The sequence below is a fragment of the Etheostoma spectabile genome, chromosome 14 (genome assembly GCF_008692095.1).
Source record: "Etheostoma spectabile isolate EspeVRDwgs_2016 chromosome 14, UIUC_Espe_1.0, whole genome shotgun sequence".
Classification (NCBI taxonomy): Eukaryota; Metazoa; Chordata; class Actinopteri; order Perciformes; family Percidae; genus Etheostoma; species Etheostoma spectabile.
The window spans coordinates 19,465,586-19,479,269 of record NC_045746.1 but is presented as its reverse complement, the minus strand read 5'-3'; the positions used below and the strand labels follow the sequence as shown (position 1 = coordinate 19,479,269).

At 38.0% G+C, this 13,684-nt stretch overlaps 1 protein-coding gene across 3 annotated transcripts; it reads left to right on the top strand.

The window, feature by feature from the left end:
- The first annotated feature begins 8,597 nt into the window (after positions 1 to 8,597).
- On the top strand, positions 8,598 to 13,321 carry zgc:91910 (Zinc finger protein 706-like). Of its 3 annotated transcripts, none has more exons than XM_032535942.1 (4): positions 8,598 to 8,772; positions 10,799 to 10,949; positions 12,736 to 12,851; positions 12,986 to 13,321. In XM_032535942.1, the coding sequence occupies exons 2-3, from the start codon at positions 10,815 to 10,817 to the stop codon at positions 12,829 to 12,831; spliced, it is 231 nt and encodes a 76-aa protein (XP_032391833.1). In that variant the 5' UTR covers positions 8,598 to 8,772; positions 10,799 to 10,814; the 3' UTR covers positions 12,832 to 12,851; positions 12,986 to 13,321. The 3 variants fall into 3 exon arrangements, with proteins under 3 accessions (XP_032391833.1, XP_032391832.1, XP_032391835.1); XM_032535941.1 differs by having other exon boundaries at positions 12,736 to 12,861; positions 12,983 to 13,321; XM_032535944.1 differs by having other exon boundaries at positions 12,736 to 12,875.
- The last annotated feature ends 363 nt before the right edge of the window (positions 13,322 to 13,684 follow it).

Sequence of the window (13,684 nt, the reverse complement as noted above, 5' to 3'; positions counted from 1 at the left end):
AAAAAAAAAAAAAAAAAAAAAAACTTCAAGGACAACAAAACTGTCCATAAAGTGCCCTAAAGCTATATATTATTTTTGACTTTCTTTGAGTTAAATCTTTTAATTGACTTCAGTCCTCATCATAACCAGTTTGTTTATATAAAGTCACCGGTTTTTATGCAGCAATTTAATGATTTTCTGTATACTAAATGTTTTTTTAGTAACATTGTTTATAATGCATTGCATCATACTCTGTAGTGTCTGCAAACTTATTATAGCACCTGAGGATGATAAAAAAAACCTTACACCCAAAATATTCTGCCATATGCATCAACACGAAATGATCAAAAAATAAAAAGCCAAAAATGTCCCTAGTGATGCACAAGGGTTATTTGTGCATTTCTTTGCGAGGGCCCTCGGAAATATTGGTGTCCTACTTGCTTGATTCTTAGATTCTCAGATTTTTTCAGCAGCTGCTAGTACACTTTCAGGCTCAGTTCCCTGCAAGTGGGTTACAGAACCAGAACGTACAGTATGTCCCTTCTACATCTTCATCAGATAGATACAACATAGTATTTCACATACCTGACCCAGTATTTCTTCAGTTGGTGAGTTCAGCATCCTGAGAGAAGCCATTAAAGTGTGTGAAGAGGTGAGTATGAAGTTGTTAGGCACTTTACATAAAAGTGCTTTATAAATGTATCCATTCGATATTGTTTTTATCGTAGGATTGTGGTTTATTTGTCTTTTATGGTCTGTATAACTTGTGACTGTGAAGCAGAAGGTAAGGGAGGAGATTCAGCCTTTTAACCAGAACCAAATGCTGCGAGGTACGTTTAGGTGTAATGTTTTGCTTTGCCTCTCCACATCTCATCAGCCATAGTGTAGATATCTGCTTCAGGAACACTGTAACCAGTGACAACCGGTCGAAGCCTCATCTGAGGCCAGAAAATCTCCGAACATTGACAACATTTAATCAGGAGCTGGTGTGAATTTCTAACTATGATCTTTGTGTCTCAAAAAACAGAATGAGTGATTCATCTTATAAGAGTGAATCAATTGCCTAAAGCAATTATTATGAGTTAGTCATAAATTCAAAGAGTATTTCCTTGTTGCTCCTTAAATATAAGTTTAGTTTTCCAGAAGCTGCAGATGCTCGGCTGAAAGATTCAACTCTACTGAAGAAGGTAAAAAAAATTTATTTAAATGCATCTTGGTACGGGAGCTTTCCATTACAGTTTATGGATGTTTTTGTACAACAAACTATATTACAATGTTCTCTCATGAATGCCTTTTTTCTGATTATTAGATTTTCTCTGCAGCCGTCCATTACCCAATCTAAATCATGAGGGTCATGTTTCTTCTCTGTGCCGCCTTCTTCGCTTTGAGCATTGCAGCAGGTGAGACTCGAGTAATGAATGGGGGAAAAATGTATTTAAGAAATGGATATACTGATTGCAAAAATGGAAATGGTATAAAAAAAAGGGTTTCATTTTAAGTTGCAATATAAACTGTCCTCATAAATGACATTGACTCGGGGGCGCCTGGATAGCTCCCCTGGTAGAGCAAGAGCCCCACGTACTAAGACTCTGTCCTTGTCGCAGCAGCTCCAGGTTCAACTCCTTTAAAATAAAAATAAAACGGACATTGTTACACTTTACCAACTTAATAAAAGCTTGTCATAAAAATAGTTTTTGAAATTTCTTCCACAGCAGATCCAGTGAAGGAGGTGATGCCAGGTGAGACTCAATACTACTAATTATTATTTATTACAGTTATTTAAAAAGGGCTTTACATGGTTGAACCATGATTAAAACATTTCAGGAGGCAGATTAAATCAGTTAATACAAAAATAAAATGGAATAATAAAACAATAAATAATAATATAATAGAGCATACAAGACATGTTGGAAATCAAACAATGTGCTATCATTATCAAAAGGTTTTCGAGACGTGATTTAAAAGATTCTGAAACACAACAGTAAGGTCGTTTCTCTTTCACAGTACATACCAAGGTAACCGTTACTTCATTATGAATTACACTCATTGGACAAAACATGTTGATACAGTTGTATACTTTATTTTGGTACTTGAATATCATTTTGGGAGAGATGCTGCTCAATAAATGATGCTACTCTGCGCCATGTAGTTTAAACTTTTATTTACCCTAATAAAATGATGTTCTGGAGAAAATAGTGTATAGATACAGTACACAACTGTGTCAACTACTATGCATGTTTATTTATTTGTACCAAGGAACAGTGCAACGTTCATATTTTCATAATTATAGAAGTATTACTTTAATGTAGATTCATGAGCAGTTGTTAAACAGCGGGATGAAAGTGTGACTCCTGTTCTGCTGAACATGCACAACTGTCACATAAGAAGTAGTTATAATATAACGCTGCTCTTATTCCTCTGCAGAGCCAATGGAGGAACATGTGCAGGTTCAGCAAAACAGGACTGGAGGTAAGAGAGAATATCTTGGACCACGAACCAAAAGCCTCAAACTTGTTGTCTTCTTTTAAATGTGTATATGGATAATGTTTTGTGACAGTAATATGCATGTGATGCAGGACGTGTGATAGGCAGTATTCTCATCAATCACCTTGTGTACACATAGGATTTGGTAATCTTTTGCCCACATAGTGCTGCTTTACAACTTCTGGAGGTTTGTTCTCAGTGTAGGATCAATTTTGATATAAAATAAAATGCTATTAAGTGTGTGGTGAGATTAAATATCTCAGCCATCTTATTGTTTATGATTTATCAGATGATAGAGACATCAACCGACAGTGTAGTAAGATGTACACTATGCTCAAGCTGATATGTTTGCATGTTCATTTCCTGTAGCTTGCGTTCTGTTGAATGTAGCTTTATTTAGAGCAGAGGTCTTACATGTGTTTTAGGCCAAGCACCCCTTAACTGAAAGAGAGTCAGATCAGGGACCCCCTACTTCATACCTTGTATAAAATCAAGTTGTATATTCAACTTGGTCTACAATAAAGTGAAGGTCGGCCTTAAGCCTTTGGGGGCCCTGCCTGCAGTAACTGAGGACCCTGCAGGGGTCCAGGACCCCCTGCTTAGAGCATTCTGTACCCTGCTAGACACTGCCCACCTGTGGCATTCTTACAGAAACTAAATTTAATTTAACTGATTTTTAATTTTATTTTGTTTATTAGTCCCCTAATGTGGCTCATAGTGATGGTATGAGACTGCCTTTTAAACTACCAAGATGGTGTAGTGCTAGCCAAACGTTTGTTAGTGTTATTGTGCCTACCTGTTCTGCCATATTTAAGAGATTTTATATATAGATTAATAAGCTGGTTGTCAGTTTTAACAGTATTATTCTGACATTAGTCCACACTGAACCCAGCTCTGTCAGGTGAAGGTTTCTAACCTTTTCATTTGATATTAATTGTACCATATATTTATTGCTATATTTTTTGTATATATTGTCTGATTTTGTTTACTGTACTATGGACTTTCCATTGTGTCGTGAATAAAGTCATGGATGTTGACAAAGCCTATCCAGTCTATCGGGAAATTATTTGCAAAATGCCATTGTGTCGGTTCTTATCAATGCTTATTTCTTCCAGGCGAAGGGGAACTGCTGCGTCGGACTGCAGGAAGGATGAATAAATGGCAGGACTACATAACCCCCCCGTCTCCATACTATGACAGTGGGGAGAACTACTGTCCGTTCAACTGGCAAAGCTACAATTCACGATGCTTCTCCTTCATTGACACCCCAATGACCTGGATAGAAGCCGAGGTAGCAACATCACAACAACATCACAATCTTTATTACAGGTGTTGAATCACACAATGCTGTGACTGGAGACTAGTCTTACATTGTCAAACTAATCTCAACAGTGCTGTACTGGAGAATTGCATCCAGATATTGCAGAAATGATCCCTAAATCTATTTTTTTTGTCCAATGATACTTAAAGTAACTTTAGCCACACATCTGGCTCTAAAGCTTTTGTCTCTCACTCTGCTTTCCCACAAATAAAAATGAGGTAAAAAGGTTTGAAAACATGTGCATTATTCGCAGATTTGAAGAAGGCCATACTATTTTTTTAGTCCCGTCTGAAGACCCATCTCTTCTGTTCTGCCTGTCCTTAGTGTTTTTTTTGGATTTTTTATTTTATTTTTTATATTTATCTACTGTTTCTACTCTGTAAAGCGACTTTGAGCTAGGGAAAAGCGCTATACAAATGAAATTTATTATTATTATTATTTCTGCCTGCCGTAAGAGCCTTACACCTCTGCTTTTACAGGTATACTGTATACAATACGGTGCCAACCTCGCATCCATCCACTACCAAGGGGAGTATGACTTCATCCAAGGCTTTTTAGAAACGAACGGCCCAGCCTGGATTGGTGGCAATAATGCAGTTGAGGTAATATGCAAACATAATTTTACAGAGATTCATCCCTATATTTGTATTTAAAATCTCACACCTTAAAGATAATTTGATTTTAGATTATTTCAATGAGTCTTAAATGTTTCTTAATTTAGAACTACAAATATTGTATATATACTGCATGTTCATATATTTTCCATTCAGACTATTGTTTTTCCAAAGAACCTTTTTCTGAGATACTTTGATTAAAGGGATAGTTTGGAATGGATCTTTGAAAGTGGAGTTGTATGAGATACTTTATCCGTTGGTGTGTTACCACAGTAGCGGAGGCAGCAGTTAAACATAATTTAGGCGCCTATATGGACCCATCGCTCAACATCGCTGCTAAATAAACATGTGAATAAAAATACCTAGTCAGCGCCTGCTTCTCCAAACTGGGTGCGTGCAGACCGCCATCCACTGTAAGTTAGTAGCCTACCTCATACAACACCACTTTAAAAAATGTGTAACTGTCCCTTTAACCATTATTGTATTCCATTATTTACATGCTATTTGTTTGTTTTTGCAGAGCTCGGTTTGGTTGTGGAGTGACGGTTCGGAATTTGATCTGGATTTCCATCCCTACCAAACCAAATGGAGGAGGTGTCTCCTAATAAGTCGTTGGTCAGGTACAGTCACTACATCCAATGAATCTAGACGGCAAATGTTACAGGAAGGATTCACCGTGGGGAGTAAACCTGTTTCTAAGTTAAGAATAGTGACTTTCCTCTCTTGTTTTCTTGTTAGATTTCCCCAACCTGAATAGTTGGTTCTGTGAACAGAAGCTTCCCTTTGTCTGTGGAACAAGACCTGGACTGTGCCCCGATGTTCCTGTTCAGGAAAAACCTTATTATCAATGATGTGAAGTGTGTGCAGTCTTTAACAGACCATAAGTTCCCTTCTACAAATCACATGCAACTCTTTTGAAACCCTATATGAAATCAATCAAATCAAATCAATTAATCCAAATAATCATAAAAATATAAGCAGTTTCTCTAAAGACCCAAGAGTCTGGATTTAAATATGATTCAGCCAGTAGTGTAAGACATTCAGATCCTTCAGTTAAGTAAAAGTACTAATCCCATACTATAATAAAAAAAACCTAATGGCAAGTACACGTTCATTTGAACCCTATAAGTAAAAGTATTTTCAGTAAGTATTTTCAGCAAAATGTACTTAAAGTATCAAAAGTAATAGTAGTCATTGTGCAGTAGCCTGAAGTGTTCTGTGTCAGTGTTTTACTATTATAAATATTATATATATTATAAATTATGTTTCTGGATTAATGTTACTGCTGCCACGTTTAATCTCACACCAGGATTAGACTCAAATTCATGTTAACTATTCCAACAGTATTTTATCGTATAGCTATCATGTTTGTACATGTTTTCTTGCAGCTGTTGATTCCCAAAATAAATAAATAAAACATTCAGAGATTCATTATTTGATATTACCAAAAATAATTATTAGCTTTTATTTAACCAGGAAAACATTTTGAATTGAAGATTGTCCTGGCTAAGACAGGCAGCCGCACATTACATAACCAGTTTCACACATGCAACATGTAGCAGTTACAATTCAATTTCAACTCAATGTTATTGATAGAATCAAATCATAACAAGAGTTATCTCGAGACACTTTACAGATAGAGTAGGTCTAGACCACACTCTATAATTTACAAAGCACCAACAATTCTAGTAATTCCCCCAAGAGCAAGCAACTAGCGCGACAGTGGCGAGGAAAAACTGTTTTAGGAAGAAACCTGGGACCCAGACCTCTTGGTAGGCGGAGTCTGACTGTGCCGGTTGGGGGTGTAATGCAATAGAGCAGGGGTCTTCAACGTTTTCCAGCCCAAGGACCCCCAAACTGATGGCGAGATGGAGCGGGGACCCCCTAATTATATATATTGCATAAAATTGTGTTATATCAAACTGGTCCTATAGTGCCATGTGTGCATTGATGACTGAAAGACATCTTCTGCCTCCATTTATCTGTTTACTACAGTGTGTTGAATTCATGTTAATGTGTATTTAAAGACATTTCAATTAGTGGAAAAAATTGCAAGGGGGGGGGGGAATATAAAAAAAAGTCTAATCAACCAAAACTTTCGCGACCCCCATGCAGTACCTCCGCGGAACCCCCTAGGGGTCGCGGACCCCCTGTTGAAGACCCCTGCAATAGAGATAATGGAACAGTGACTAAATGGTAGTCGCAGTAGTTCATGTCATAGCAGGACACTGCCGAGCATCGCAGGGTGTAGCAGGGTGCAGGAGGGTGCAGGAGGGTGCAGCAGGACCATGGCGACAGCTGCAGCCAAGATCTTGTTGCCATCCTAATCCAAGGAAACACGCTGGGCGAAAGAAAACATAAGGACTCCGTCCTTATGTTTAAATGCATTTTTGGGACAGGACGCACACAAATGGAAAGGGAGAGTCTGTTATTACAGACGATAACGTTCCAGATCAGAGATTCTGACTGACAATCACAAATATATCCAAATATTTTTTGAATTGGTTTTTATTTTGTTTTGAGACGGTGGCGACAAGTTAATGGTTTTTCTCAAGAGCACCACTGCAGGAGAGGAAATAGTTACCTTGATAGTCTGGGGTTTAAACCAACGAACCCACAGCATAAGTCCTGTTTTTGTATTTTGACATCTGAGGTTTTACTTTTTTTTTTTCTTTCTTCATTAGTTGTGAAGATCATCTCTTCATTTCTATCAGAATATCTAGAGGTCAGACTGCAGGTCTGAGTCCCATTGTGTTAAAACACTGTAGTTTTGTTTTTATTATTAAAAGTGCTCTAAGCGATGTTGGGTGACGTTATTTCTTGTTGACGTTCAAAGTATTTTTAAACACAACAAGACTAGCCCCCAAAATCTTTCTTGTTGGTTGTTGGCTGGAACACTGTGTGTGTGTATGCTTTGTGGTGCAGGTGGGGACAGTTTGTTTTTGTTGATGTTTGTAGACCCTGGGCTGTCTACAGAGACCAGGGTTTTTTACAGTGTGTTCTGGGGACAGGCAGCTCGCGGACAGTGAGGAGAAGTTTGCTGCAGGTTCCCACGTGGCAACAAATGTCGCAAAAAACAAGCATGACGTTGCTTAGAGCACCTTAAGAGTAGCGAGTTTTACCCCTTTTTGTCTTACATTCTACATGAGATAACATCAAAGATTAAATTTAAACTTTGACATTATCTCTTCTGAAGAATATACAACATGTTTTCTTTACATCATCAAGATTATTTGAGAGAAGACCTAACTGCTTAAATCCATATATCAAGTTAAAACTAACTATAATTCTGCAAATAACCAGTTTATATTTTATTAAGAAATACACTAACATAAGAACTGTTTGTGTATGGGGGACTGAGTAAGATGTCTCATGATCAGGGAACTGAAATAATGTTCTATAATGTTCTAAAACCTAATGATGAAAGCTTCACACAATAATTAAAGTATGTTAAGAAAAGCTTCCTTACTGATCCTTATCACCCCCACAGACAGACACACGTGTTTACTTACTTGATTAAGTTTTATGTACAGACATTTTAATAGGTGTATTACAATCAAAGGTGAAAGGGGGCAACTGAGGCCACAAGTACCGCACACAGATTTTGTGCCACCCCACCCTGTTTGCATCTCAGACATATAATTATGTCATCATTTTCACAAACATTTTCAGTCCTATTAGTTCTGAAGATGTGGCAATTAAACTCTCTATAGTTCAAAGTTGATCTAAATATAACTTTATGTTAACTCCTCTGCCAGAGTCCGCTTCCACAGTTTCTAATAAAAATAGTAACTTCCCTGATCAGCTCCATTCGTCTGCATTTAAGTTGTTGTTCTATTCAAAGACTTGAACGTTTTCAATGTAGAAAGACTGATCTAACAATTTAAACGGTATTAGCTGTTACTAAAAGTTTAAATTCAAGGATCAAAATAGGCTAGATTAACAATAAATAATGCAAATGTAATATTAAGCGTTGTTTGTGTAAACCATACTGTTTCCTTGTGGTTTCAATACGTGTTTTTTTCAGAGCGGTTTACATGTTCATTGTAAGTTTGTGTGTGCTCTTGTGCTGTTTGAAAGTGTAAGCTGCAATCAAAACCAGTATATTTTCCAGACAGGAAAAAGCGTCTTATTATTATTCAATACGTTTAATTTCCGAACGTTTCGCAAACTGAATTCGCAAATTCCCAGAAGCAAATAGCCCACTGAAGGCACCTGCCGCTGCTGTTGAGGCTGCCGTTCCGCTCCGGGCCTGAGGGGGCGCTGTTAGTTTCAGGCAGGTTTTAACACGACGGTTCAAAAACCTTCTTCGACAATTCTTCTGGCATTCAAAAAAGAGACCGACAAAAGAGCGAGGAGAGACAAATCTCGAAGGTAAATCCGCGTGAAATTGAATAACGTTACTATGATTATTGTTTAACAGTTCAAACTAGTTTGGTGTTAGCTAACCCTGATTTGTATTCGAAAGTGTTGTTTCTATACTCATATAACATTGTGATGTGTAGTAATTCCGAGTCACCGTAGTCTTAGCTTCGGCCAGCTAACTTGGCTAACGGTATTAGCAAGGCGGCGCCGGTTGAAGAAGGGCCTGTGCTAACCATGGTGCTAACACGCTAAACTGGTTGTTTCAAACAAGTTCAGATACAACGGCCCATAACAACTAAATTAATACATACAGACAAGAACAAAGCAGCAGCTATTGCTTGACATGTTTATTAATTTAGAGGGAAAGTGTGTTTAAACGTGATTGTCAACATGGATAACGTTAACTAAAACGGGTTTTCCACCAGGCGCAGATGCCCCCGTTCCGCAGATTTAACTAGCTAGTTGATTTGGTCATTTTTCCTAAATATGTGTGCTACAATCATAAATTAGTCTTTCCCAAAGTTGGAATCACTTTTGTATAAAACAATCGTTAGTGTGTGTGCTAACATTATAATTCCCTTTAACGGTACTTCTAATTATTGAGCATAACACGTAAAGCATCTTCTAACTGAAAGCTGTGTCCACGCAATGTTGACACTTTTGAGTATTTAATAAATATATATTGTGAACGTAGTTTAAAACTTTAGCCGAGTGCCAATAAATATATATTTAAATTGGCTTTTGAAGGTTAAAAATACTATCCAGCTTGGATAATTTTTGTATTTTTTTTTTTTTTTATGCTAATGTGTCATGTTATCAGTGGGCTTAGGCGTCTTTCCTCGAGAACACGTGACGTTTTTCATTAATAACAATTTGGTCATATGGCGTTTCGTTATAGACGGATTGGGTCCCATTGTGGTAGTTTTGCCCTTCATTTCACATTATTTTGGACTGTTATTATAACCATATCTGTGTCTAAAATTTTGGAAAAGCTAGAGCAGATTATAAATAACGCTCAAAAAGCTTAAAGACAAAACTTGATAAAGAAGTCCAACTTCAATTATTAGATCAAAGTCTTTTAGCTACATTCGTTCAGCTTAGGTGCGGTCCAGAACGACTTGGGTGCTGCACCTTAAAGGTGAACTCCGGTCGATTCCAACTCAAAGTAGGATAGAGTGTGTAAGGCATGTATGGATGAATTGAAGAATGTAGGAAGGATGGTTTTTAACTTATTTTAGTATAGAAAATGGCAATTTGTAATCTGCAATTTGCACAGCTCTTTGAGTAGCCCACATGCACATTACACATTTACAATTGTCTTTTAATTGTTTTAACCCTGTGCTTGTTATGTGTCGTAACTCTTGCAGCAGTGTTACTCTGTGTCAAAACAAATTTACTTTGACGTAAGATACCTTGACGTAGCTGTTGTTTGTAAATTTGGAGTGCAGTCAGTAGAGAGAAAAATCAAAAACAGTTGGTGTTGCCTCCACCATGTTATCCTCCTGCTACAGTTTGCACCCAGGACGCTGAAGGGCAAGTTTTAAATGTGCTTTTAGCCTCGTAACATGTTCAAAATGTCATTGCTGCAGTAGATGTGAAATAAATGCATATAAGTTGTGCTTTTTTAACTCTGTTCAATTCTGGTGTTGAGACGCTGTTAGTGCTTCGGGGCCGTCCACAAACTACAACACAGAAGAGATACAACAAAAATATGAATTAATTTAATGCTAAAATAAGGTAGTGTCTCCGAACTTACTGCAATTATAACTTGTCTCCTGCTAGTTGTACTACAGAACTTTAAAAAAATAAGCATATGCAATTTTTGTATCTTTGTATTGTCTTGCGTTACAATGGCAGGGAAAACCCAGCTGGCTTATCACACCCTAAATCTACCTGCTGCTGGTGATTTTACACCCTGTATTTTGATACATCATTTTATATGTTGTGTAAGCAGACAAAAGCTGCAATCTACAACTTGGCCAATAAAAGTTGCACATATTGATAAACTTGTCTCTTTTTTTTGTTATTCCTGTAGGTCAAAGTTGAGGGCCATGGCTCGTGGGCAGCAGAAGATTCAGTCTCAGCAAAAGAACGCCAAGAAGGCAGCAGAGAAGAAGAAAGGCCAGGCCGCTGACCAGAAAACTGCAGCGAAGGCAGCACTGGTCCACACCTGCCCTGTCTGCCGGGTGAGTACATTACCTGCAGCCGACTGCCGATCAGATTTAGTTGTACAGTCCGCCCAAAAATCATTGAGTTACAGCCTGTGCGCAGTAAAATCTGCACTTGCCAAAAGGCTCAATCGCTGGCACACACTCCAGTTACATTTTGCATGTGTTGTAATGTGTGACTGCAGCGCAGTGCTGTACATCTTAGCTGAGAAAGGAGAAATGTCTTGCTGAGTCGCGTCATACCGAGCTGTTTGATGTGTGTAGAGGCAACCCTCTACACACATCAAACAGCTATGGTTACACTGTAGAAGCCTGGTGTTTTCATGCGATTTAAAGTGTCCATATCATGAAAAAAAACTGACTTTTTTTTCTGGGATTTTGGGTGTTATGTGTCTCTGGTGCTTCCACACGCATATAAACTTGGAGAAAAAAAAACTATCCATGCTGTTTTGAGTAAGACACATGTTCTGAATGTCCTCTGCCTTCAGTCTCCGGGTGAGCTGTTCAAAATCTGCATGGCTTGCTACGTAACTAGCCGAGACGAGGTGGCTGTAGCGCATGATAGCTCGTTCTCAATGGCAAAACACTGCTACAACACGCACTAGTTCACCATCATCTACAAGAACTACTTCATGTTTCTGTTCTGCAGGTATTACACAAGTGCCCCTCGTTTACAAGAAGTCTCCCAGCTAGTCCTGTCTTGTTCTGACCAAAGTTGGAGAAAGAGTTATCTAGCTGATGTAATCTTACTTAGTTACTGTGCATGTGCAAACAAAGATAGTATAGAAGTGAGATGTCTCACGCTATAGCTAAAACAGAGACCTAAACTCACAGGGTGAAAACAGGATCTGCAACAAAATAAGTTATTTTTTGAAAATGAAACCCTGTAAACCTATTCTGGTACAACCTCACAATACAATTATGAACCAGAAAGTAATATGGGCAATTTAACAATGAACAGCCGTGTGTCAATGTTGCAGTCGATGGTGTTTATTTAATTTCGGGAAGCCAAAATAGGGATTACAATACATATTTGATCAATTGTGCAGTCATAACATGGCATCTCGTCTTTTTTACCTCCCTTGAAGATGAAGCAGAAAGCGCCCCAAGGCAATGCCCAACAGACAGCTCTACACGTTATTAGAAAGAGAAAAAAAACGGAGCAATGTTAGCCTTTACAACAGAGCCAATTCAATACGCTTGTTAGATAATATTTTATTACAGAGTTATGTGTTGATCTGTTTGTTGCTGTGTGCGTGATGGAAAATGATGTAAACGGAGAGTTGCGTGCCAGAAATACAATGCGCTATGACGAAGATCCCCTTTAATGCCAGGCTGATGTTGAAAGTCCCTCTAGTGGAAGTAACGTGTAACAACAACCACATGCTGCTAGTGGCATTGACAATGCATAAGCCTGACAAGTGTAGCAGGTATGGATAACCGGCTGCATTTGAGCATTTAATATTTGAATCTTATTTGAATATTAAAAACAAAAATAACAAATTAAATGTGAATGTTATTATACAGGAAGACTGACACTTCTAAAGCACATTTGCTCTAATGTCATTTGCTTCAGGTTTACTACAGTTGTCGTCATTACCTTCTTTTCTTTTGATCTACTTTTTTTTTTTTTCCCAAGACGGCTTCTGCAAATTCACTGTTTTATGTAACCAACATTGCAAACAAAAACATCTGTTTATTTTCATATATGCCAGTTTTACTTTCTTTTAATCAATTTAATGTATTAGTATACTTTTTGTATTACAGTATATATTTTATTTTTAACTAGGAATCTTTTTTTCAGACACAGATGCCCGACCCCAAGACCTTCAAGCAGCACTTTGAGAGCAAACACCCCAAGTCCCCCATGCCCCCTGAGCTGGTGGATGTTCAGGCATGAAGAACTGCTGACAGGACCCGGTAAGACAACGAGCATTTAACCAAGCATTTAAAAAAAAGAAAACTTAATGCAAGGTTTTGCTAACTCACTTTGTCACTTTAAATTTTTTGCAACTATTACCATAATACTAAAAAGCAGCAACTGTTGTTTACAGATACACGATGACCACCGACTAAACATTGAATCACTTCACCTGAAGGCGGTTGATGACGAACACTGGGACCCATCAGTATTCATGGACAAAACGATGTTGGGAGGGAGGGGGTGGAAGTGCTGTGTACGTATGTGTGTTTGTGTAAGAGAAACAATAGCGATGGGGCAGAAGTACACCAGCACCCCACTTTTATATTTATTATGTGCAACTACCGTGCTATTTCACATGGGATAGGGGACCTGCAAGATTGCCTGCTAACACTGAATTAAATTTTCCTGTGACTAATTACTGGGAGATGTGATGAGTCTGAAAATGCTTCAACGGGATGTAAAAAAAGGACATATTTTTTAATAGATGACACATTAAAGACCCTGACTATATATTTAATCTCATCTACAGTGGGTGTGGCAATGCTGTTGGGTAAAAACCTTGACACTCCAATCATTTTATTTTCCCTTGGGTAGAGGATATACGCGTGATGTCGTCTGTCTTCAGTTCACACCCTCTGTAGAAGATGATTGGGTTTTCATGACCATTGGCCTCTTTAAATTACTAAAATGGCATTGTGTTATTTTGTTGATGGTCAAATGTAGAATACTAGTTCCTAAAACAATTTTTTGGAGATTCATGGTTTTTGTCAAACCAGATTTGACACCTTTGCCTCCTCTGTGCTGCTGCTCCACAGGTGTTCACACTCAG